Source organism: Choristoneura fumiferana, chromosome 14 (assembly GCF_025370935.1).
Source record: "Choristoneura fumiferana chromosome 14, NRCan_CFum_1, whole genome shotgun sequence".
In the NCBI taxonomy this organism is placed as follows: Eukaryota; Metazoa; Arthropoda; class Insecta; order Lepidoptera; family Tortricidae; genus Choristoneura; species Choristoneura fumiferana.
Genome location: NC_133485.1, coordinates 3,762,284 through 3,785,439, shown reverse-complemented (window position 1 = coordinate 3,785,439; position 23,156 = coordinate 3,762,284). Strand labels below are relative to the sequence as shown.

General features: G+C 36.4%; 3 protein-coding genes and 1 long non-coding RNA gene across 5 annotated transcripts in view; 2 read left to right on the top strand and 2 right to left on the bottom strand.

Annotated features, from left to right (window-relative positions):
• Window positions 1–23,156, top strand: part of LOC141434776 (uncharacterized) — a 249,464-nt gene that overhangs the window by 44,980 nt on the left and 181,328 nt on the right. The gene's annotated exons all lie outside the window — the stretch shown is intronic.
• Window positions 1–23,156, bottom strand: part of LOC141434773 (zwei Ig domain protein zig-8-like) — a 450,603-nt gene that overhangs the window by 306,454 nt on the left and 120,993 nt on the right. The window lies entirely within an intron of this gene.
• LOC141434899 (uncharacterized) overlaps window positions 1–23,156 on the top strand; it is a 147,080-nt gene that overhangs the window by 10,445 nt on the left and 113,479 nt on the right. Inside the window, exons 2-4 of the mRNA XM_074097388.1 lie at window positions 5,890–5,998; window positions 12,248–12,478; window positions 17,382–17,544. Of these exons, the coding sequence (XP_073953489.1) occupies window positions 5,962–5,998; window positions 12,248–12,478; window positions 17,382–17,544 (431 nt within the window). The 5' untranslated portion in view covers window positions 5,890–5,961. The remainder of the gene's footprint in view (window positions 1–5,889; window positions 5,999–12,247; window positions 12,479–17,381; window positions 17,545–23,156) is intronic.
• LOC141434842 (uncharacterized) lies at window positions 9,748–10,855 on the bottom strand. Its single transcript, XM_074097294.1, has one exon. It carries the CDS (start codon window positions 10,734–10,736, stop codon window positions 9,918–9,920), a length of 819 nt encoding a protein of 272 aa, XP_073953395.1. The 5' UTR covers window positions 10,737–10,855; the 3' UTR covers window positions 9,748–9,917.

Genomic DNA, 23,156 nt, shown 5'->3' with positions numbered 1-23,156 from the left:
TTTACGGTTATTCCGTGAAAACAATACCACGCACGCAACCATAGCACGCAACACGGATTGCTGAGGACCTGGGTTCGATTCCCAGCGCTGGTCTCTTTTTCTGGTTTTTCTGTGCATCCATGTCTCAGTTTGTATTTTCGATATAATTATAATAGAATCAAAAACCTCAATTTCAAGGGTCCAAATTTATACTATAGTTGCGGAATTTCTTATTACCTACGGTGAGATTTAAAAAAATGCGTCATTATTGTATCTTCGTTCGTTGTGGCGTTCTAAGGGGGAAGCCTTTGTTAAGCAGTGGACGTCTTCCGACTATGATGAACTCCAGAGCTTTAGCGTATTCACTGCCACCGACGCACATATGCGTTTTTAGAACTTCGTCCAGTGCCGCTGTCATAGTTATTCATACATTTTGAACGCACATGTGCGTCGGTGGCACCTGTGGAAGTCAGGTGGCAGTGAATGCGTTAGGCTATGCGTGGTCAGCCAGTTATCAGTCAGTCAGTGACTGTCACGTACTGTACGGTCAAGGACCTTAATTCATGAGCCGCTATGGAACCATTTCACAGTAAACGTCATAGTGACGTCGCATTTATTGACAAGGAAAATAGTAATGACTTTTCCTTTGAAAAAAATCCGTGGCTCATGAATTAAAGTACTTGACTGTACTATTATATTTGTGTATTCTGAATCTCGTTTAGTAATTATTATATATATTTAAGAAAATAGACAATTTCGTATCCCGTTCCCAAACATATTTCTTTGAACAGAAGAAGAAAGTTATTTTTATTCCGGTCGTAAAAAGATAATGAAGTATCGTATCCGATTATTATTCTGTCAGCGTACACCCACTGTAGGTGACATTTAGGGAGAGGTTATTTACCTTATTATAAGTACTTGGCTATTTTCCCCTATAATATTACGATATATCAATATAATCCAGCGAAAGCTGAGACTGGCACCCACTGCCCACATAATTCAGTTATTGATTTGTTTTAATTTGAAATTTTATGTGGTTTTATTTTTATTTTATGTAGTTTTGAAATTTTCTAAAATTATACGTGCGTATTCATCGTGCGTGTTGCGGCAGCCGCGGTTCGCGTGCTCCTGAGAGGAAGGGCTACGAAATAGCCCGAAACATGTCGAGCTAAACTCGGTTTAAGACGTGAGTTATCCGTTATAATAACATTTAATATGAGTGAGTCTCACGGTAGTTTCATGTTCAAAATTTTCTAAAATTGTGTGAATAAGTTAAGATGTGGCAATAAAGTTTTTTTTGATTATATATTATTAATATTTCAAAGTAAACTAACATTTCAGTGTTATTTAGTCGTATTGACAGCGCTACAGCAAATATTGTACCTACTAGAAAAATATTTCTTTAGAGATCGTCTTGGGCGGTATATTAATAATTTGTATTTAAAATACAAGTAAGTGTCTATATTTTGTTGTCTTTATATTTTTTATGCTTGACAAGTTAAGTTTGACTATTAATTACTTTTTTTATATTTTGTATTTCAAATCCATGGTTTCAAACACTGTTAATTATATTTTAAGCATTTCTATAATTTAGAAATAAAGGTAATTCTATTTTGCCTGTCCTTGGTCATTAGGACGAAAACTCTAATTTTAATATTTTTGAATTTCATAATCATTATACACCGACGGGAATAAAACTAGAAGGCCATTTTCCACATAAAGTAATGTCACTAATAATAGAGTGCTTAAATTCCCATTATCAAAAATATCAGTAGGTATATTTAATTATTTGATTTCTAAATTTTTTTGCGGTACGTTCTTCATGGCAATGATGGTCTTTCCGAAAGCGTTGATAGTATAAAAAAACGGTATCCTTCACAACTAACTTTTGGCAACCTGATTCATTTCGCAACTTTTCATTCCGCAAACTCTAAAATTGAAAATATTTCAGGATTTATTTCACGGCCACCGTGTAGAATTAGGTTAGGATAGGTTATCTTTATAAAAATACTGAAATATTTACAGTTTCAGAAATATTCAACGGATCTATATCGACTGGTAGAAAATTGTTAGTCATAATGTACCTACCTTATATTTGACATAATTCTTTTTTTCTCTGAAACCATTTATTTTTCAGAATTGTTATAAAACAAACCTAACCTAACCTATAGAGTTCTACAGGTGACCATTTAAAAAATTATGAAAAATGTACGGTTTCAGCGGGAAAAAATTATGACTAACAATAATTATGAGAAACATTCCATTATGACTTATAAAATTATGGCAGTCGAAAGTCGAAAAGTTGTTAATGAATCAGGTTGCCAAACGTTAGTTACGAAACATTAGTGAAACATAAAAAACTATAAGGATTCCTAGTGACTACGGAACCCTAAAAAGTGACATTTAAAGGATTCTTTTGCGGCCTACTTACAGAACAAACGTTTTGATTTCATTTGATTTTGGGATTTTGGCACTCTATCAATAGTGAGTTTGACTTGTAGAGAACCATGGAATGAGAGCTAAAATAAATGGACCACTGGCGTAAAACTTCGATAGGAAGCTGCCAATTTTTATTTTCGGAGCACTCAGCTTTCCAGATTGACACAAAAAATAAAAACCGGCCAAGAGCGTGTCGTACACGCCCAGGATAGGGTTCCGTAGCCATTACGAAAAAATCAAATAATAATTCTAAGGGTTTCGTATTGTGTGTAGGCTGCTATTTACTCTTAGGGGCTGTTTCAGCATCCATTGATTAGTGTTAACTGACGGTTAAATGTGATGCCGTCTCCGTCTATTCGAACAAAACAAATAGAGACGGCATCACACCTAACCGCCAGTTAACACTAATCAATGGATGGTGAAACAGCCCCTTAAACTACTAATAATTCTCAAGCAATCTTAGCCGCTATAATTTTCCTTGTAAATTTGATTTATAATTATTTAACTACCATTCTGAATTTTTTCAAGTTTTTAGAGGGGGGGGGACGCTCGATTTCAATGAAAATTTGCACTTTAAAGTTGAATATTTCGCAAATATAGGGTTAGTCGAGAAAAAAAAATCACCCCCACTTTACGTCTATGAGAGGTACCCTAAAAAAAATTTTCTTACTTTTTTTATTATACCACTTTGTCGGCGTGACTGCTATGTATATTCATGTCAAATTACAGCTTTCTAGTACTAACGGTCTCTGACCTTACGTCCGCGGACAGACAGACGGACAGACATGACGAATCTATAAGGATTCCTAGTCGACTACGGAACCCTAACTATATTATCCCTGGCTACGCCGAAGAAGCCAAGAATACAGGTTATGGTTTTAGAGTTGTCTTTGTAAATATGGTTTCTGTTTGTTTATGACGGCGGCCGATCGTAAAATCCGCCAGATCACGAAATTCCTAGGCATATCGTGAAATGGCGCCATATTTCCTAAAAAAAACGATTTTGGCAAACGTTACATACTTTAAGATTACGTAGATTACTTGGGTAGAACCTTTGTGCTACTTATATCATCTTGACCACCCATATATTTTCCAAAGAAATCACAGTGAAATTTATTACAAAAGGTTCCACCCTGGTACGTGATTCAAATTCCTCGACTATATCAAATTTAAAGCCAATTTCAGAGCATTTTATCAGAAGTGTACAAACACCTATCGAGTTTCAGTATTTGTTCACATTGTTAGTTAGCTACTAGTTAAACTAATACAAGGTTATCTGTTTGTCTCTCAAACCACATGAGGTACATTTAACGTTAAATATTTTTCCATTTTCTCGACAAAGGAAATTGGCTTCACAATAATATTTTAAATGCTGCGTTTGGACCAAATATATTCTTTGCAAGAACACTTATCCGAGACATAGTTTTCAGTTGAAACCACAATAGCTTTTTCATTGAATTTCCTTTTATTGAAAATGATGGATGACTCGAAGTTTACTCGGTAGATTTTCTATTTTATTTCAAAACGAAGCGAACAAAACGTATTATTTTGTATTAAAAAAGATTCGGTGGACGTTAATGGAATTGGTATTTGATAGGTATTCCATTTTGATTTGATCAGTCGACCGATTTTTAGTGAAGGAAGAACATGAAAAATATGTTTTTCGAGAGATGCAAAGATATAGATATTGTGAGTGGTAAAACTTTTGTAGGTAGCATATGCTCGTTCAACCATCTTCCTTTTTAATCCTGCCTCACTCACTAACATTCGTTTCTATGGAGAATGAGACGTGAATCGAGAAATTTGGTTAGGTACATCAGTCACATAAAAGATATGGCCAGGGGCCGTATTGTCTAATGCTTTGGCACTCATGATCGCATTCACCATCTCTTTTATCTTCATCTCACAATGTGTGACAGAAAGAAGTGGTTTAAAAAAATCGTGATTCCGATTGCGTTAGACAATAAGGCCGCGGTCTTGGAATAATATTTATTTTTTGTTTAATCAAACGAAACGGCACATGCTTATACAATATTTTTTTATCGCCAAACTGCTACCAGTTTGTTGGCTATGAAGCGCTCAATACATTAATCAAATCACGCACCTATATAGATATACTTAAAGCAGTTAACAACTAAAAACTAACATACATGGTTTGTTTTCAGTCTCTTTTTAAGGACCGGTTTACTACGAGTACACTTAGGTTTGTCTCTTAACCACCCTTTTTCGTTAAACAGCCTCGGCAAATACATTGTGCATTAAGGGGCGTAAGAAAGGGATTACTAACGAGAGACTATTAGAAGCCCGACGCCTGTCCCTGTCACTCTCGTATTAAATAATATTTGCGTCAGCAAAACGATACGAACTTCTATTTTACGGTGTCAAATTAGGTTATATTTTCAAGATGTAAATAAAACGTTGGCTGACTTAAAACCTCTTTAGTCTGAAATGACGTACCTACTTACTTTTTAAAACTAAAGTCATAACTCCCTTGAGAAGAAAAACTTTACGTAAATCCCTAATTCCCGCGGGAACAATTTGAGGCCATTGTCCTTTAGTATACAGGAATAACATAATTGACGAGCAAGTGAGATGAAAAATATAAAAAAATAAAAATATTAATTTTTGTTGGAAGCTGTATTAATTTACCCTTTCGTACCCTCCTCGTGCTGTATTTATTACTTACGGGGCCTTTATATTAATCTAAATAATAGTTTTCTAAAGCAACCAGATACTTAATTTTCATCACGACAGGTTATGGTAAAAAAAAAAATATACAAGCTTTTTTTGCTGACTGTACTTTTTGTTGACTGTATTTGTATTGTCACCCAAACACATTTGCATACCAAATTTCAAGTCGATGTCATTAACCGTTGAAGAGTTCCGTCATGTGGAGACTATCCTGGCCGGACTACCAGGATGTCACTACCTGATTATTGTATTGCCACGCAATTTACATAAGAATCATAGTACCAAATTTCAAGTAAATCCAACTACTGGAAGTTGGTCGAATGTAACTTGCAAGATTTGATTACAGACAGACAGACAGACAGACAACGGGACAGGTGAAACTAAATAAAAGCTTGTAAAAAGGAGGTGCTCTAATTTGTGACCATGTTCTCTGGAAAATTTATTTTAACAAACCTGTAACGACGCATGATTCCTTTGGCACAATTCCTTAATGATTTCTCCCAATCATTCTTACGCAGTATGAAGCTGGAAATTACAATAAATCATTTTTATCTCAAGTTTACCCATACCCAAGATTCACACGATATTACCAAACCAGCGTTCCAAGAGCTTCCGGCCCTCTTGTTGTTCATGCTACATCAGATCACAGAGGGTAGTGTGCTACGCAGTGAAAAGGTCAAGTTATGCTGGAAAGTAATTACCTACAAGGCCTTTATAGCATCCAAGATAAAATTATAACATTCATTTATAAAATGATTTTACATATTTAGTCTTGTTTAGTTGCGACGCGGGTTCAGATAAGTGATGATGGATAAGGAACTAAACATACCGTAGTAGTTGAAAACAAACAAGATGAGTGAAGTGAATCTAGCAGCCTTGGCGGAGAGCGGTAACTATATTTATAACTACTTGTTTCCAATGCTTTTTATGTTCTCGCTTAGGAAGCAACCCTTGTCAATCGGTAGTCTGCCTGTCTATCTATCTGGCTATCTTTCAAGAGTTTGTTTTAAAAGTGAACACGAAATATAAGCACTGTACTTTTGTCTCGTGTAGAATATTTTACGTGTTTCTTGTCTACATCAATACTAATCTATACATAAAATAAATCTATTTGAAATATTATAATGAATGTGAAAATCTGTCTGTTATCTTTTCTCGTTTTAACCGCTAAACCGGTTTAGATTAAATTTGGTATAGAGACAATTTTAATTTAAAAAAAATATTCTTTGTGTTAGTTGTTTTATATTTTATATAAATAACATTTTGGAATTGTTTCTAAATGTAGCAATTTTTTTTAATTTCCCACTTCCTAAGTTTTTTTTAACTTGTCAATTTTGTTATTTATATATTTTAATTTACTGTTGTTAGGTAACCCTTTTCTAGGCTTAGTGCTCATAGCGACCACATAAATGTACACAAGTTAAAAATATTATGTGTTTTTAAATTAATCCGGCATAGGTAAACAATATAAAGTTATGATTCATTTTACATTGGCGGGGCCGAGAAAAGGGTTAACTAGTTGGTTTGTCTCGCCACACCACACCCACAACTTACATTGATTGGATTGACTTGAAACATAATGCATATTGCATGTTATATTTCAAGCAATTAATTGTTAATTGAAACTACGGTCAACCAAATCCATACTAATATGATAAATGTGAAAGTGTGTGAGTTTGTATGTTTGTCCGTCTTTCACGTTGAAATGGAGCGACGAATTGACGTGATTTTTGGCATAGAGATAGTTTATGGGCTAGAGAGTAGGCTTTTTATCTCGGAAAAATGCATAGTTCCCGAGGGAACAGCGTGCGATAGCCTGATACCACGCGGACGAAGTGGCGAGCAAATGCTAGTAACATAAAATGTCATGGATCTAATGGTTTATGGTAAACAAATAATATTTGTTTACTATTATAATACTCCACCCGCGGATTCACACGCATAAACGATTAGATACAGCAGGTCAGATTTATCTCTAGCACAGTATCGTGGGTTCAAGCCCGGGCTTGCGTCTGAGTTTTTCAAAATTTATGCGCGTATTCACCTATCATCCTCGCTTCGCACAACTGTTTCCACTAAAGCTGTGCTGTGCAAGGATAGGTAAATGACGCGTTTCTATTGGTTCATGAAAAACACATTCCTCAGAACACATTCTCGCTTATCTCTAGTGGCATCGCAGCCGTACGGTAACGGAAAACTTCGTCAGAATTGAATATGATTTTAGATATTTTTGAGCAGTAAAGTTTTATGAAATAACTAGCTTTTGCCCTGTGCATTTTTCCGGGATAAAAGTAGCTTATGTCACTCTCTGGCGCATAAACTATCCCTATGCCAAAAATCACGTCGATCTGTCGCTCCGTTTCGACGTGAAAGACGGACAAACATACAAACACACAAACATACAAAGACACACACTTTCGCATTTATAATATAAGTATGGATTGTGAAATACCGTTTACAAAGTAAGTAAGTTAAAGTATTTCATTAAACTATTATAAGTTGATAGGTATCCAGTTGAACTAAGGTCCCGATAGTGAAACTTTATCATTGAATGTTTTAATAATTATTATTATTAACATGGGTTGTTATCAATGTTGATACGTAAAACATTCCATATAGTATATTTTGTACTTTTATTTTTCTATTTTTATTTATAACTAGCTTTTTCCTGCAGCTTCACCTTCGTTCCAGTTTTTATTATTTTATTTCGTCTAACACATAACTTGTCCTGACAATAACGAAGACAACAAAAAATAATTTTGTGCTGTCGTTTGGAAGTTATGCGTATACATACAATACAATACAATAACTCTTTATTGAACACCACACATAGTAAGCACTACAGAAAACACGAATATATAGAGAATTATCATGACATGATATTTACCTTTTAACCGCCAATAAGTTTTTACTCGCCACCTACACCGAAACTATATGACATTTTGTCTTAATTATAAGACTGCGGCGAAATGAGATAAGTTTTGTCTTATAATTCAGACAATGGTGGTTAAAGGGTAGGATAAAGTAGTTAAGACTTGATTTAGACAACATTCACTTATCGCTTATTAAATTTTTCTCCTAATTTATAATAGACAATATTCCATATGGGTTTAATTAATTTACAACAAAAATAAATTTGGTTGTTAAGAAATTTTAGCTCAATTACATTTTAAAGGATTCTTATGTTATCAATCTTGAGTTGGTCCTAAATTAAAGATCGGGCAAAGTTCAGTCTCGTCCAAAGTCTGTCGTTACGTCACCAACAATCAAGAAAGTTGTAGAGTTTTATCAGTCCGTTTAGATAAGAACTGTGCTCTGATTCTTGTTTGATATTATGTCATCTGCTATTCTCAGGCTAATAGATAAAAGAAGAAGCAAAGTTTTGTTTTATTATGTGTGTAGGTACTTTGTTCTATACAAAACACGTAAAAGAAAAAATATGTAACTTGTTATAGACGAATATTACGGATGAAATGAATATTAAATGAGATTCCATAGTTTAAAAACTATACCATCAAAAATATGACAACATACAAGCAAACAGATAAACACGGAAAATTATGTATATAACTGGCTGAGATAAATCTAAGTCAACGTGGACGAAGTTGCAGGCACATTAAGTAAATAAACATATTATTATACCTTTTGTAATTACAATAAAACAGAAGTTAAGGAAAGAGTGTTGAAAAAATAAACCTTTCTTTTATAAAAACCTAATATACAAAATTAGGTAATAGGTTATATTATTCATAATTATTTCTGATATTTATTCTTTATAATGCATTTTTTTAAACGTATACCTATGAAGTGTAGTTAGTCAAATCGGCTTTAAAAATGGCCACTCTTAATCTGTCACAACCCTTAGATTTCGATGCTAAAATGAGACACACTGTTGATAGGTACATGAAAACTGATGTTTTCAGTTTCTTTAAGCATATTATCTTTTCTATGGAATTTAATTTATATTTTAAACATTTCGATCAAAGAACAGGCCCTATTACTACGAAGTGCAAAACTCGAACTTCGTATGTTGCCGTCCGGCTGACGCTTTTATAATTTAACACGCGAGTGAAAGGGACGGTGCGATACGAACTTCGATTTTCGAATTTCGTAGTAGCCCCTCGGATACGTGTAGAATTTTACACTGAAGTTTTACGTCCAATCGCGGGTTACCTAAAAATTCTGCCAATAGGTGTCTGCGAAACGAAAATCTGCGTAATTAAACTCGGCGAAACGACAGGTCCCCCCAATCGCGAGTTATTTCTTTAGAATACATATACCTAATTACAACAATCAATGCTGCTGGCACACGTAAACTTATACTATTTATAGTTACCGCTCGTGATCTCGCTTTGATCATTTCAGATTCCGCTGGGATTAATTCAAAATATGCAACAGAGACCGATTTGTAAACCGGAGCATTTTGAATTAATCAAAATGTCAGACGTCTAAGACTTAGACGAGGTTCTTTAATTAAATCGGACTTACATTTTTGGCCCTCAAATACGATTGATGATTTAAGTAGCTATTCTGATAACAAATTCGGTCTATTAAGAATTAAATAAGTGACGAAACAAATTTTTTGTGACAAACAAAATGTAATTAATATCAAAAATTCTTAATAAAATACATCACGTCGTCTACATTTCGAGCTATTAACAGCATTTCAATACGTTATAATCTTTAAAACTGTTACAAAATAAAGCGCCATATTCTAAATCCATCGCGAAAAATGTCACAACATCTATAGTCTGCATACATACTTTCCATTTAATATAGGATAGGCAAACAAACTCGTACAAAAACAATTACAAAATAATTTCCCATCTAGGATTTTCCGCGCGTCTCATGCGATCAGAGAACTCGAGTGGATCTTGGACATTATTCGCTTCCCGCCGACGGCTGGCAACGTAAATTCCCTTATACATATCCAACCATCCCCTTCCATCGTATTTATGTGCGTCAGAAAAATCCCTGCTGTAAAGTCGGGACCAAACCAGATCCTCTTTTACGATACAATTCATTCTTTTGCACGATTCAGATAAATTCAACACGTCTCTTACGCGAAGATTTAAAAGTATACGAAGAATTATGGCTTCAGGGATACTCAATAAACTTCCTTGTTCAGATTTGTATTGATTAAACACGCAGCTTTTCACGGGACTCATAAAAGCTTTGACAATTTTTGAGAGTTCTTCAAAGTTCGCAAACGAATGAGGTATCCTTAGATTTGAAGTGAGGACGTATCTGTTCACGTGTAAGCATGTTGCGTAAGTTTCACTCGTTCTTAAAATGACAACGTTTAATAGCATAACATCAGATAATAAGGATGCTAGCAATTTTATCGGCGAATCTTGGAAGTGATTCAAAATGAGCGTGGCTTCGTAAATATCTCTGTTCTTCTTTCTGGCTGATAATATATAGCTGGGAACATCGATAGCGGGTTCGTTAGGGGCTTTTATTTGCAGGAAATCGTTTTCCCTCATTAAAATAAGCAACAAAGCAAAGAATAGATCGCGCTTCAGCTGACGTGGTCTGATTAACACTTCTATCAATGAATCCAGTGTCTGCAGTTGTTGGAGCGGCAATTTTTCATTTAAGACCCGTTTGGTGTGTTCCCGTTCCATTATTTTTGCACGCCTTATCTGAAAGTTCTGAGAATTGAGAGCTTTTCAGCTTTATTTATCCAACTGCGTTCTTCAGGTTCTTCACCTACTTCGCTATAATTTTAAAAGTTCTGACAACGTCATTTTAATTGTGTCCGTTTTGTTTGTCAAACGATTTTTTTATTTGACCATAAATGAAGCATAAATGCTTTTGATTCAAAACGTCCAGACATAAACATAAATTTCATATACAGTCTGTATTTTTTACACAAATTGATATATTGCATATCGAAGTAATTTTAGCAAAAAATAGTTCATGATTAAGTCCCGAGCAAAAAAATTTGCACAAGTCATGAAATAGTTCCAAATTAGCAAATTGCCGGTCTTGCACTGTTCTTTCTTTTCGATTATCTTTCTGGTCATCATACGTTGAAAAAAAAAACCAACACAGTTTTCAAAAACGTAAAAAAACACTAACATTATAATTATTTATTACCAAAATAGACTAAGACCAATCTCAATCGTCAGTGTTAATTATTGCACGATTTATCTCGCAGGTCTAAACTTGACTTTATAATTTTCTATTAATATTAACGTCGCTTCAATATTCATCTGTTAGTGTCCCATTAGTATTAAGGACATTGACACAACTCAAATTTCTAAAGGTAACAAAGGCCGTTATTCTCAGAATATTCGTAATTAACTAGAACGGTTGCCGCAAAATGGATCACAGTTTAATTATCTCAAGCACCCATTAAGCACCAACAGAGAATTTAAGTGGCGTCGTGTAAAACTAGAAAGCAATCAAGGGAAATCGCTTAAGCATAATTGATTTAGCTGGTACACAAAGACAAAGGTAAATTTGTACTTAATTAGAAGAGTTTGGAACTATTACTGTTAAAATATTACCTAGTTGTATTTCCTTTACTTGTGCCTTTACTAAGTCGCTATAATCTTGATAGAAAGGTCTTAGTTGTTAGTTGAGGATCTGTATAACCTGTGTGATGACTGAATTTCGCACCTCGTAGTTGGTAATAAAGCCACTGCTCACCCGCACATCAGATGCTTTGGTCGCCTTTTAGGGTACTCATGGAAAGCTATGGATCCATTCTATTCTAAAAACGGGCACGGCACAAGTGTATCAACTTTCCATTGATGAAAAGTATTCATGGCCTAAAACGTTTTTTTAATTCTGGACTTTCGAGATCTATATAGATGTAGAAAAAGTTGAAGTACGTATGTTTAAGTAAGTCCTCCAGTGATCCATACTTAATATTAAAAATGCGAAAGTGTGAGTTTGTATGTTTGTCAGTCTTTCACGTCGAAATGGAGCGACGGATCGACGTGATTTTTAGCATAGAGATAGGTTATGAGCCAGAGAGTGACATAGGCTACTTTTTATCCCGGAAAATGCACAGTTGCAGAGGGAACAGCGCGCAATAACCGAATTCCACGCGGACGAAGCCGCGGGCAAAAACAATTTGTTTATAATTGTAATATGTTCTTAGAAATTTTACTTGTTTGTTTGACAGGCAAGGATCGCATTGAGGCAAAGGCTCCATCTCCTATGCAGGAGATCGACGATGCCCTCAAAGCATGTACCTTCGGCCGGTTCCACATCCAGATGCTAGCCACAGCCTTAGTAGGCTTAGTGGCCAGTGTCTTGGTCAGCAACTCGACGGCTTACCTCCTGCCTAATGCGGAATGCGACCTGCGCATGGATTTATTGGAGAAAGGGATGTTGAACGCAATGCCCTATATTGGTAAGTTATCTTAAGATCCCGATGGTTTTTATGGTTCCGTAGTCAAAATGGCAAAAACGGAACCCTTATAGTTTCGCCATGTCTGTCTGTCCGTCCGCGGCTTTGCTCAGAGACTATCAATGCTAGAAAGCTGTAATTTTGCAACGAATATATATGTAAACTATGCCGACAAAATGGTACAATAAAAATTCAAAAAAAATTTTTCCTAGAGTACCTCCCATAGACGTAAAGTGGGGGTGATTTTTTTTCTCATCCAATCTTATACTGTGGGGTATCGTTGGATAGGTCTTTTAAAACCATTAGGGGGTTGCTATAACGACTTTTCGATTCAGTGATGTAAAATCTAAAACCGGTGGGTTGAAAAATTTGAAAATCTCAGGGTGGTAGTAAGTATATCAAACTTTCAAGAAAAACTATAACGGCTAAGTTTGCTTGAGAATTATTAGTAGTTTAAGGGTAAATAGTAGCCTAAGGTATAAAATATACCTAAACTTGGAAGATTCTTGATAAAATACGAAATCCTTAGAAAAATATTACTTATTTTTTTTGTAATGACTACGGAACCCTATTTTGGGCGTGTAAGACACGCTCTTGGCCGGTTTTTAAGTAAATACTTATGTCATGTTATGCTCAAAGAACAATCGAAGAACATCCTCAGAACGTGGCAGTAGCACACACACACAGCTTATACTCGTACGTCCACAAAGCAGAGTTTTCAGGCACAGACCAAAAACCGACCAGGTGGATGTTGGAAAAAATACGAAAAATTAAAGTCCGAAATTTGATCTTCATTATCGTGCCGTCCCGTACACGTTTATAGCATTTGTTTGTTTGTTTGTTTGTTTATACTCTTTATTGTACAAAAAGGAAAATCAAAAAGGTTACATAAACAAAAGTTGTGTTAAGTACAAAGGCGGACTTATCCCTGCATTTAATAAGAGACTAAGAGGGATGATACGAACCTTGCACCGAATTCCGAATTTCACAATGCCCCCTCAGAGAATAACTTGAAGTGTCATGGCCAATCAATAATAGGTGTTATATTACAAAAACGTTTTTTGTTTCTGGCATGAGATTATTACAAAACTATCGAGAGTTTGACAATTCAATTTTAAAAGTAGAAAAACCGTTATAGTTATATGCAGAAAATATGTGTAACAAAGCTTACGTAAAACATAAACGAACCTCTTTATGTTGGTCGTAAAAAACTTCAGAAAGTCAAGCAGCGGTCGCTGAGAAGTACTCTATAAAAGTCATATCAATGTCAATTGCTCTTGATATCGATAACAAGCATACGTACATAAAAGCCCAATGCGTAAAGGTCACCGGTGAACTTTCGTACGATGAACCGTAAGGGCCTTATCACATTAGCGATTTGCGGGCGAGTTGAAAGAGAGGTGATTGATTACGAAGACGCGTAACGATTTCGCCGCGAGCGCGCAATGAGGACTATCGCGTATGAATTCGCCACTAGAGGCGCTAGTGTAGCGTGAGGTCTCCGAAATGTCAAATCTCATAGTTTTTGGGTGAGCTACGCGGGTTTATTTAAAATTAGAATAATTTTGTGAATATTTTGCAATATCTGAAATTAATAATGGCAAATATGCGTTCCGGGGCAATGAATGTCTGTGCTTTGAGACAGTTTTGTCTTTCGGAAACCTTTGTTCTCCCCTTTTTCCAAACAAAACGGGGACTATGCAACACTGTGGCATGTTCGATATTTTTATGGTACGGTTTTAAGGTGTGTTAAATATGATTTTAATCTAAACATTGTTTTCACGCCCGTAATAACAGACTTTGAAAGCCATACTTAAAAACCTCACGCAACAGTGCGCCATCTAGTGAGTGAAAAAACGATAACTCTCGTTAAAGATGTCGCTGCAAGCGCGCCGCAGCGAGTTAGCTGCGTATAGCGCCGAAGACTCCTTTTCATTATTGTACGAGAGTCTACAATAATAATGCTGTTTTTTTTTCAGCTCACCCACAAATCGCTAGGTGTGATATGGCCCTAATACTGACTGACAGTGAAATAAACCGAATAACTCACGTCTTTAATGGAGTTAAGCTTGACATCGTTCGGGCTGATTCGTGACACACGCTACGGCAACTGCCGCGGCATGTACTTGACGACCGTGGTTAGAGAACCTGACTACGAAGCTTAAGGTCCCGGGTTCGAATCCCGGCCGGGGCAGATATTTGTATGAATAATACGAATGTTTGTTCTCGGGTCTTGGATGTTTAATATGTATTTAAGTATGTATTTTCTATATAAGTATGTTTATCCGTTGCCTAGTGTCCGTAGTACAAGCTTTGCTTAGTTTGGGACTAGGTCAATTGGTGTCAAGTGTCCCATGATATTTATATTTATTTATATGAGGAGGGCTACGAATTAGGCCGAAACAATGTTGACATAAATATAAACTCGATTTATTTTACTACTCGTATTTCGAAGGTTTATGAATGGTTTTTTGCATTTAAATGCAATGCGTATGAATATTTTGGCGTTATCGTTATCATTATCATAATATCAGCCGTCGGACGCCCGCTGTTGGATAATAAGCCCCTACCATAATCCTTCAATTGCTTCGGTTGGATGCGGCCTGCATCCACTGTGAACGCTGCTTTAACCAGGTCTTCCGTCCATCTCGTTTTCGGACGTCCTTATTATGATTATCAATACAGTTACTTTGTATAGAACCCTCGGTGCGTGATTTTGGCTCGCATTTAGCCGGTTTATACTTTGTGAGGGTATCAACATACGATACATCGTCCTATTCAATATACATATTGAACAGGACAAAGCGATAATGACGGATTCGTTTTGAGAATGAATAAACGGACTTTTATAACTGGATTTTATGTGGCCTTTACCACAGCTGTGATTGATTGAAGCGGACCATGTTCTACTGGAAGCTACTATGAAATTCGAAAATCGAAGTTCGTATCGTACTGTCCCTCTCACTCTCGTATTAAATAATATAAGCGTGCGTAGGACGGCAAGATACGAAGTTCGAATTTGGCACTTCGTAGTATATAATAGGTAAGGCCTGAGTCTCTACGCGTCGTTTTTAGGGTTCCGTAGGGTATAGCCGCCAAATCTTTTAACAGCGTTTATACGGGTTTCCCTACTAATGTTTCGGCGAATAACGTTTGGCAACCTGTTTCATTTCACAACTTTTAATTTCCTTACTGTTTAATATTTCTGATGCTGTAAATATTTCAGAATTTTAATAAAACTAACCTAACCTAAAGGGTTCTACACGATGGCCCTGAAATAAATCCTGAAATATTTACAGTTTTAGAGTTTGCGAAATGAAAAGTTGCAAAATGAAACAGATTGCCAAATGTTACGTTGCGAAAAGGCAGTAAATACTCGGTTTATACGTTCTCTCAAGATCTTCAAGTCTTCAATAATAATAAAATTAATAATTAGGACGTTTGCAAAAATTAATTAATTATTTTTTTCTTTGAATAAGATGTACAGTCGAACCATTTGATTTCTGACCACCGTAGAACGTTCTCACAGTAAGCGTCATAATAAAGTCCCTTATCAACCAATGCGATGTCACTATGACTTTTTGCTACGAGAAGGTTCCACAGTAGGTCACGATTCAGTTTGTTCGAGTGTAAAGCAATAGTAAAGCCGTGGTAGCCTAGTGGTTTGACCTAAGGCCACTAGACGACCAGATGGCCTAGTGGTTAGAGAACCTGACTACGAAGCTTGAGGTCCCGGGTTCGATTCCCGAGTCGGGGCAGATATTTGTATGAAAAATACGAATGTTTGTTCTCAGGTCTTGGGTGTTTAATATGTATTTAAGTATATATCTATATCTATATAATTATATTTATCCGTTGCTTAGTACCCATAACACAAGCTTTGCTAAGCTTACTTTGGGACTAGGTCAATTGGTGTGAATTGTCCCATGATATTTATTTATTTATTTATTTAAGGCCTCTCAAGCAGAGGATCGTGGGTTCAAACCCCGACTCGCACTTTTGTTTTTCGAAAAATTTAAATTTACCTCGAGCTTTGCGGTGAAGAAAAACATCGGAGGAAACCTGCAAAAACCTGCGAAGCAATTCAATAATGTGTGTGGAGTTTCCAATACGGCCCAAGTCCTCACAATCTGAGAGGAGGTATGTGCCAGCAGTGGGACGTATATAGGCTGGGATGATGATAAGTATTAGTATAATGGTGGTAAAAGTGCGATAAAGAGGCAGAAGAATCATAAACTGAGAGTTTGCATGGTATTTTGTGGCATGTACGAGTACGTGGGGCTTCATGTTGGAAATTTCGCAGTGCAGGCTTATCTTTTATGTTGTGTTGAGCTCTGTCTTCCCCTATTCTAGCGCTAGGTCGAAGAAACGCAATCATGTATCAAGATGGAAGCTTAGTGGCACTAATGCCATGTTGACATATCCTATATACTTGCCGAAGAAATCATAGCGAAATAGATTACGAAAAGGGTCCACCCTGGTAAGTTTCAGTTTCCTCGACTTAAGTTAAGACAATCGCGGTCTATATCCCGCAAAAAAGAGCCCTATGCAGCCTACTTGCATAAGCCATAGAGAGAGAGAGAGAGAGAGAGAGAGAGAGAGATTTACACATATTTTTATATTTTTTGCTAATCCTGCATATGGAATTGCTAATGATGGATGGATGGTGCTTGCACTTTTGTGTTTCGGCGTGGAGAGTAAGACAGCCGGTGAAATTACTGGCACTTGAGGTATCCCATCTTAGGCCTCTAGGTTGGCAACGCATCTGCAATCCCCCTGGCGTTGCTGGTGTCTATGGGCGGTGGTAATCTCTAACCATCAGGAGACCCACTTGCTCGTTTGCCATCAAGTCGATTAAAAAAAATCGATACACAGAAAAAACACAAATTGATATCTCTTGTTTCAGGGATGATGCTGTCTTCCCTCATAGCTGGTTTCCTCACCGATACATTTGGTCGTCGGCTGTTCCTAGTCTATGGGTATGGAGGCATATTCCTCTTCACGCTACTTGCAGGGAGCAGCCAGAGTTACGAAGTTCTCCTGACAGCCAAATTCTTTGAAGGCATATTGTGAGTTTCTTAGTAAAACACTATTTGCTGCATATAGTATATCCAAAAGCCTTATAGTCTACCATATTTGGAATAAAAAGTAGATTGTACAACAAGAGCATGAAATGAGCTATTCAACCTGAGAACAGAGACACGTCGAGGGGAAAATGGGTTTAGTGCTCGAGTTTTACACTGTTTTTCACTTCGATTGCGAGGAGATGAAATAACAACAGTGGAAACAATTGTTCACTTACTAGGTAAAACCTTTTTGTTTGTGGCTGTTGACACCTGATTGCCTTGGTCTTTGACGAAGATTTAACTTTATGCACAAAAGCATAAAAAGTCATTTAATGTCGCCTAGATTCAGCATAAACACGAACTTAACGACTATGAGAACGATATGCGGCTTTAATGTTACGTTATGTATGTTACTATAACTGTAGTTCGCGTAAAAAATAGATACGTATCGCTCTCCATGTATTTCTGTACTCAATCTCGTTATATTCGCGTATTATTGCGGTTGTGGTACTACAAGAGCCACCTTCATACCAAATTTCGAGTCCCTAGGACAACCGGAGTAATTATACTTTTTCATTCGGCAATTTTCTAGGAAATGTTTCTTTTACACCTCTCATTCAGAAAAGTAACTTTTCCTCCCTGATGAGAGGGAGCAAAGTGGAACTTTTCTGTTCAAGGCTTTTCTAAGTGTTTTATTGCAAATGCAATTTTTTGAAGTTGATAATTGTAAAACCACGCCAATTTCTATGCTGGTTGTGAAAAGTTGTATGAGCCACTCAGGAGAAAAAATATTTTCATCTTGGGTGTTAACACTAGAATCCCTCACTACGCTCAGGTTTCTATTGTAGAATCCTTCGCTACATTCTGGATTCAATGTACCGCCCTCGCCGTAAATACACCATTTTGCTCCCATGTGACACATAATAACTATTTAAGGACTCTTTTGACTGCGATGACTTTGAAGTTTGATAAATTTCAGAAAAAGATTAATGACAGACGGACAATAAAGTCCATATTAGGGTTCCGTTTTTTCATTTCTTAGTACGGAATTCTAAAGAAGATCCGTTACGACTTTTACTTGAGCAAAAAGAGTACTTAAGTAATATTTTATAAAAATTTGAATGCTAACGTTTATACTACATTATCTTCCTTAATTACGAATGCTCAAACGATTTGAAAGTATATTTGTACAACAAGCAATTGAAAACGTTTTTAATTAATTCCAAATGTAAATATTTGAATCGTTTGAGAACGGTCTTAATTAAGAACCTGTTGCACGTTTGGCCTGCAGGTTTATTATAATTGCTGTGGACTGCAGATCCCTCGCTCCATTTGGATTCTGGACCACCGTAGTCTTTTCCTGCTCAGTGCTTGTTCACTACGAAATCTAGACCTATAAAAGACTGACGTGACTGGCTGAATGACTGACATAATCATCTGGTAAAAACTACGAATAGTTATAAAAAAACCGGACAAGAGCGTGTCGGACACGCCCGTAATAGGGTTCCGTAGCCATTACGTAAAATTAAGTAATATTTTTCTAAGGATTTCGTATTTTGTACGGAATATTCCAAGTTTAGGTATATTTTATACCTTAGGCTGCTATTTGAGAGTAAAACTTGTAATAATTTTCAAGTAAACTTAGCCGTTTTATAGTTTTTCTTGAAAGTTTGATATATTTACTACCATCCTGATTTTTTTTTTAAATTTTCCACCCACCGGTTTAGATTTTTAGACGCTCGATTTTAATGAAAATTTGCACTTAAAAAATGAATATTTTGAAAAAAAATTCAATGAATCGAAAAATCGTCTTAGATAACCTCTTATGGTTTTAAAAGACCTATGCAACGATACCCGACACTATGGGGTTGGATAAGAAAAAAAAATCACCCCCCATGTATTCTAAAAAAAAATATTTATTTATTTTTTATTGTACCATTTTGTTACAAATATACATATATCCGTGCAAAATAACAGCTTTTTAGCATTGATAGTCCCTGAGCAAAGCCGCGAACGGAAGGACAGACAGACAGAAATGACTACAAAAAACCATGAAAATAATTTTCTACCAGTCTGAAGTCGGTCGGTGCCTCACGAGTGATTGAAGTCCAACACATAGTACGTAGGTGAGGTAGATGACTATAGGTCCACTCCTGCTGGCTCGTGCCGAGGCACCGACCGACTACATCGATAAACTACAGGCATTGCAATTACGATTTTTAAAATTACTTGTAAACAGTAAAACTAAGCAGAGCTGTAATGGCGATTATTACAAATTATTTAAAATCCTTAAAATACTTCCTGTTCGACTAAAACATAAATACCTAGTAGCCATAAATAATCATAGCAATCTGGAGCGTAGTTTAGTATTGATACCATAGTCATAATACTAGGTCGGTGTCCTCAGGTTAATATGAAGTGCCCGAGTGACCAACACTTCGAGATAGAACATTAAACAAATTATCCTTCGGGTTTCAACCGAAGACGATTATAATATTACAGTGCAGCTCGTGAGATGGTGCTATCTTCCTCACACATTTAGAGCTATAAAACTAAAAAAAATAAAGCTTCATTTCCGGTTCCGCTCCCCACCACTGCGCGCTAGCAACTCTGCGCCCGCGTCGTCTAGCCTCATTACGTGTTTTTGTGTTATCGGAATCACACCTCCCGGTGCTCCATAAATGGGAAAGCTTATGCCAAGAGTTATTGGCTATGATAATATTAAGTGAAAAAAGTGCAGAAATCATTGGAAAAACCACGTTGTTCAAAATCATTAGAAAGTGACGACAGGTAATAGTTACAACACTAGATGGGAACGTGATCCTTATGATGCTAGCGAGTCAGGTAAAATAATCATTATTACTATTTTTTTATAAAAACAGCACTAAAATTGTACTGGAATACAGCTGCGGACAGAAATTAGGTGATGATAAAATACACCTACCCGCATATTTTGACCGTCTTGATCAAATCAATATTTATACTACGTAACGTACGTCCCAAATTCAAATGAATATACTGATGATATTTATACTCTTCATTTAAATAGTGTTGAATCACGACACAAGTATCACAAACCTTTTATATTTTTACATGACTTGAATATTGTTAAAGATTAACTAAAGTCCTACCTACATTTCACTCTAATAATGTCTCGGTCTTGGTACTGTACACAAGTGGCGTTAAGGATAATAAATGCATATATATATTGCTTCACTTTAAGTGTTGAGACTCTGTTAATATTCCTTAATTGTACATATCGACAATCCACTTTAATACGTAGTATAGAAGTCCTGTTACTCCACGTACATCGTGTCGAGGACGCTTGACATATAATATAATTATGTACGTACATACAATTCATTTTAATAGTGTACCTGTCAGCAGTGTCGATATCTTGTTACCCCGCTTTAATAGTGGTAGCCTTTTTGTTACTCCGCGTAAATCGCGTCGAAAACTCATAAATACATGACATGTACAATAATACTCCACTTTTATAGTGCGAGTCCTTGTTGCTCCGCGTAAATCGCGTCTGAGGAACCATATAGAGGTACATAACATATTGGTACAACAATACTCCACTTTTATAGTGTGTGTCTTTGTTGCTCCGCGTAAATCGCGTCTGAGGAACCATATAGAGGTACATAACATATTGGTACAACAATACTCCACTTTTATAGTGTGTGTCTTGGTTGCTCCGCGTAAATCGCGTAGAGGAACCATATATACATAGCATATAGATACAACAATACTCCATTTTTATAGTGCGAGTCCTTGTTGCTCCGCGTAAATCGCATATATAACATGTGCAACAATACTCCAATACTGCACGCAAGTAAAGAGCGTAGATGATGTAAGTATGCTTAAACCTACTAATCAGGTCAATCTTCGTCTTAATAAATTATTATTGCATTATACAAGCCACCTACTGTAAAAAGATCTCGAGGTGCTCTAAACTCTGGGGGCGCCGCCGCGCATACCAGCAACGACTGAGTGTCGGGCGCCCCTGCCGTCGACCGCCGTGGGACTACCGCGCCGAGCCGCCGCGCCCGCCGGACCAGCGCCAAAAACGGAGGAGCCGCTGAGGAACGAGTCGCCACTGGACGAGAAGTCGCCGCAGGTAGCTGTAACCGGCCTCACTTTTACTTACTTTTACTTTTACGATGAGTGATGCAGATTCACAAACGATTAAGTTATCTTGGTTTTGGATCACAAACAGAACTTTTAATACTCAACCCAAAGCTGAAATAATTGATATCTAAATAATATAATTCTAAATTAATTAATAATTAATAACAATAATTAATTGATATTCTATAATTAAAAACTGAATTTATCTTACCCTATAATTGGTACCAACTCTAGTTTCTGTCCTACCTAAAAAGAATTGAATCCAGAAGGATACAAGGTGTATCAACCTAACACTCAATCATACACCTACTAGCCCGGGTCGGCAGCAAAATACCCGGTCAGCAAGCAATCTCCACCGTCACCGGTCAGAGCGTTCTCGCCTGACCTGCTGGTGTGTGACGAGGAACCCGGATATTGATGATACATACCGGAGCATTAGTGAGTCTGTGGTCGCCCATGTGACGAAAAATTCGTCTTATCAATTCTCACAATGCTTAAGTCAAACACTGATTTACACTAAATTGACAAGAACTTAGAAATCTGTAGAGGATAATAAATATTTTATCATGGGTGACTATTGTACAACGCTTAAGCTATTACAGCACAGCTATTTATAGCAAAACTAATCTTTAAATGTATGTAAACATATTTATAAAATAAAAATGCAGAAACAGAGTACGACTTATGTGAAAGAAAGGTTTTGTACTCAAAACATACTTAAACCAGCGCTTGAGCACTTAATTTAGGTATGTCTGATTTACTAGATATCTGAGAACTATTCATTTATTCATTGTGAGAGACTATTTGCCAACTTAATTATACTACAGCAATGAATTAAAGAAATTACCAGTATTAGCACAAAGTAAGACCTTACCGGTTACTGTTTTTTCGCAACGTACCTAACGTTGGCAACCTGGTTCAGCTCGCAACTTTTCATTTTGCAAACTCTGTGTGTGTATATGCAATACCACAAACATGGTTTTTATGTTATTTTTTTTTCTTTCAAACTAATAAAAAAACTGATTAACAATCGAGACGCATTCATGCTTAGAAGTTGTTTTGCAGAATTCTTAGCGTTTCAAAGTTCCGCATGCTCCGCTGTCAGCTACGACTGGATGTACAGTAAGTTATAGTTTTTAGCACTGATGCTGTACTGAAAATAACAACTAACAATGAATATTGATCATTATTTAAATTGATATTTGTATGGCGGCGAGATAACATAACCTCATGCTGCCAATTCGTAAACCGAATTACTTACCACATACGCTTTCATGAAGCACCCAACACCCTTGGGTGTGGTGTGGTAATGCATGTGGGAACAAAAAGCACCAACGGTAACCATACAGGCTCATTTGTTTTTCTTGTCATATAAACACACTCGAGTCAACTAAGTACCGTGTTTTATGGCTAAAAATTTCGAGAGATTAAAAAGATGATGATGTTCTATTAGTTAACAATTGATAACACCACTACTACATATA